The sequence below is a fragment of the Triticum aestivum genome, chromosome 2B (genome assembly GCF_018294505.1).
Source record: "Triticum aestivum cultivar Chinese Spring chromosome 2B, IWGSC CS RefSeq v2.1, whole genome shotgun sequence".
Taxonomy (NCBI): Eukaryota; Viridiplantae; Streptophyta; class Magnoliopsida; order Poales; family Poaceae; genus Triticum; species Triticum aestivum.
Genome location: NC_057798.1, coordinates 46,467,901 through 46,471,558, shown reverse-complemented (window position 1 = coordinate 46,471,558; position 3,658 = coordinate 46,467,901). Strand labels below are relative to the sequence as shown.

At 48.6% G+C, this 3,658-nt stretch overlaps 1 protein-coding gene across 1 annotated transcript; it reads right to left on the bottom strand.

Moving 5' to 3' along the window:
• Positions 1–2,265: 2,265 nt before the first annotated feature.
• Positions 2,266–3,377, bottom strand: LOC123040307 (proline-rich protein 4). The gene is made up of 2 exons (XM_044463191.1): positions 3,145–3,377; positions 2,266–3,062 (listed from the first exon to the last, which is right to left on the bottom strand). Exons 1-2 carry the CDS (start codon positions 3,284–3,286, stop codon positions 2,581–2,583), a joined length of 624 nt encoding a protein of 207 aa, XP_044319126.1. The 5' UTR covers positions 3,287–3,377; the 3' UTR covers positions 2,266–2,580.
• Between the last annotated feature and the right edge of the window lie 281 nt (positions 3,378–3,658).

Here is a 3,658-nt window from a genome sequence, read left to right as displayed (position 1 = left end):
AGAAGTTCATCATCACATTAAAACCAAAGTACAGTAGTGATCAAATGTTATTACTGAAAAAATAAATACATAAAGTTCATACATAGTTCTCATTGAACAACATATAGCTCTCTAGAGCACCTAATTAAACCATACATTGAAACCATGTAAAACATTTCAATGCAACAACAAATGTGATCATAATCGCAACTAAGGTGACAATTGATCCAACGGCATAATGATACCAAGCCTCAGTATGAATGGCATATTTTTTAGTCTTTCTAATCTTCAAGCACATTTTATCCATCTTGATCTTGTGATCATCGACGATATCTGCAGCATGCAACTCCAATGCCATCTTCTCCTCCTCAATTCTTTTCAACTTTTTCTTCAAGTAATCGTTTTATTTTTCAACTAAGTTTAACCTCTCGACAAGAGGGTCGGTTGGAATTTCCGGTTCACATACCTCCTAGATAAAACATCTATGTCACGTTGGTGGACATAATTGTCATAAACACTAAATGAAACAAATGGTTATAAAAGATAATTGACAAGACGAGGGCCGACGGGGCGGATACCAAAACCATCGCACTATATAATAACAAACAATAATCAAAGTAAGAAAATTATACAATTATATATCAATCTAAATCATACAAGTAAGAATTTTTTTTAGAAAGAAGATAAGAACAAGAGGCTCACCACGGTGGTGCCGGCGACGAGATCGGCGCGGGCGATCGACGGCGGTGAGGACGGGGACGGGACAGGACGGACCACCAAACCTAGACAAATCTTTAGGAAAATGGAGTTTGGACAAGGAGCTTTGAGAGGAGAAAGCTTAAGTGTGGCTCGGGCATTTCATCGAACACCTCATGTGCATAGCAGGTGAGCTAGAGCACCACAATGTTCTCCCACGGCCGGCCAAAACAACAGAGCAGTGCATTGCTCTGCTCACGAGCAGGGGGTATATATGGGCCTCTTTTAGTCTCGGCTGGTGTCTAAAACCGGGACTAAAGGACCACATTTGGTCCCAGTTCCAGCCACCAACCGGGACTAAAGGTTGTGGGCCAGGAGCGAGGCCCATTGGTCCCGGTTCGTGTCTGGAACTAGGACCAAAGGGGTCAGACGAACCTGGGCCAATGGCCCCCGAGGCCCAGCCGGTCCCCTGGCCTCACGAACCGGGACTAATGCCCCGTTTGGTCCCGGTTCGTGAGTGAACCGGGATTAATGCCCTTACCCAGGCCTCAAACAAAGCCCTATTTTCTACTAGCGGAGCGATGACAATGACACGTCAGCGGCTCATTCTCTTGGCCATAGTGGTCGTTCGGTACTTAGGGGGCCTCGATGTAATATTTATTAAGTTTGTGGTGCTTTGTAATTGTACTTATGGTGAACCTTTATAATATACCTTGATCCTTTTTGCCAAAAGAAAAACTATGTTATTTTAGCTATTACATGTTTTTAGCAAAACAAAGTTTTATTAATTAAAGTCCACGGATAGTGGGATACAAATCGGATTGTGGGATTTTAGCTATTACATGAGGTCCATCATTATCTTCTCTCAAGCATTGTTCAAACTTTACCCTTGTAAATCCATGTACCTGACTTAGCAGGTTCTCCTGCCCAGCTGTTATTGATGTTTGGTCTTCAACAGTTCAGGCCAAATATGCCCCCTCAAGTACTTGAGTTGGACCGGGCCATGGCGAGAGATGCTAGACGCACGGGATTTCTAGGGGGGGTTTACGGGGTTGTTAATGTGTGATTGGTTGAAATTTGATGACGTGAGGTGGGCCCACCCATGAAAATCAGGGGGGTCCAATCAGATAAGCGCACGCAGGAGGGTCCGTGAATGTCCGTCGCGAGAGCCCGTGTGTGTAGTATTATCGGGCCATGGCCCTTGCAACCGTGGTCCTAGTTCCTCTCCAGCTTAGGGTGAAAGAAGTCCAAGCAGAACGGGCAGTATGAATGCATGATCTCTGGTAGCTGCAATTTTGTTTTTGACATGAATGGCATCAGTTGTCCATGACAGATCCACTTGCACACCTGCCTGAAGTCCACTTGAGTTTCAGACCACAGATCTGAAAACCGGCTGAAAGTAATGATGGTCTGAGACAAATACACAATGTCAAAACCCTTTTTCCATTAAAGAAACCGCCACACAGTTATTGTGAACTAAAAACATAAAAGAGCATAAAAGTAAAAGCAAGCCTCAAACATTGTGCAAAATATAAACTAAACGTAGGCAGCACATAGTAGAGCAAGATCAAGCCAAAAGAAGCCAACATCTACAGTAATTCCATTTACTCAAATGGACTTGATTAAATTACTTGATCCACAATAACTTCTTATACAAAACACACACCGAAATTTCAAATCTTAATAAAGCAATCCAAGCACACTGATACATGTGTTCCTCACAACTGTTATTCTGAACTCTCAACTCTGCAGTGCAGATACTAAAACGGGGCAGCGAATGGCAGAACACCAAACAATACACCCACGCATGCAAACGGATCATAAATAGCAACGTCGATCACTCACTGATCACCAACCCGCTCATGAGATTTCATCGTTGGGCAGGACGACGGTGGTAGACCGGACTCAGTGGTGTCCGTGGTATCCACCGCCGCCGCCGCCGCCGTAGGTGGGCATGGGAGGGACGGGGTGGTAGTCCGGGTGGGGCTGCGGCTTCGGCTCGGGCTTGGGCACAGGGCCGTAGTCAGGGTGAGGCTGCGGCTTGGGCTCCGGCTTGGGCGGCACGGGCTTCTTGTGGTGGAAGTGCTCCATGATGTGCTTCTTGATCGGCCCGAGCAGGGTCGCTGACGTGCACTCCGGCGATGCCAACGCGTTGGTCTTGGCCCCCGCGACGAAGGTGGTGCCCTCGGACACCGGCGCGATCTTGGATGGCTCCTGGCCGAGGCACGGCGTGTTGGAGGCAGCGCTGTGGAGCTGAGCGACGCAGTCGGCGCCGTGGAGGTCGGCGGCCAGGGGCACGCTGAAGGCGCCGGTGCCGTCGAGGGCACCCACCGCCTTGCTCTCGTAGTCGCCGTGGACGTTCTTGCACTTGATCGCCACCTGAAGACCTGGGGTACGTTCATGGCAGAACAATGGTGATAAGCGTCAACCCAGCAATGCCACACAGTGGAGTAGCACATCAGCGCTTACCCTTGAAGGCTTCCTCAGCCTTCATGTTCTTCCTGGTGCAGTCGGCGCACTTGGCCAGGCCGACGACGACGGACGCCGCCTCGGCGTTGGCGACGGCGATCACCAGCAGGACGCCGAGGACGAGTGCTCTGGGAGCTGCCATGCCTGAACCCCTGAATCGAACTCCACTACTTGCCTGTGTGAAGTAGCTATCAGCTCTATGGATGGATGGATGAATGGAACAGGCGACGCATGGCTGGCTTATATAGGCATCCGCATTGATCGATCGTTGATGATCAACGCAATTAGAGACAGACCAATTTGCGTTTGGCGCGCCGAAATTTCAGATGGCGAATTAAAACTCGGTTGATTCAAGAGTCCACTGCACGCATCGATCAACGATTTGATCAACGTCGTCGTCATCTGCTATTCGGTTGGTGATCGACTTTGCATTGGCTGGTGGTCGATCGCGTCCTTCTTCTCGTACGTACGTAGGTTGTTCCACGCGGCATGCACATGGATATGCATGCATGCA

Bases quoted from the DNA above. Each gene is read 5' to 3' on its own strand.
- LOC123040307 (XM_044463191.1), bottom strand. From the start codon at position 3,286: ATGGCAGCTCCCAGAGCACTCGTCCTCGGCGTCCTGCTGGTGATCGCC. The intron at 3,063-3,144 runs GTAAGCGCTGAT...AACGTACCCCAG, and splicing joins GGCTGAGGAAGCCTTCAAGG to GTCTTCAGGTGGCGATCAAG.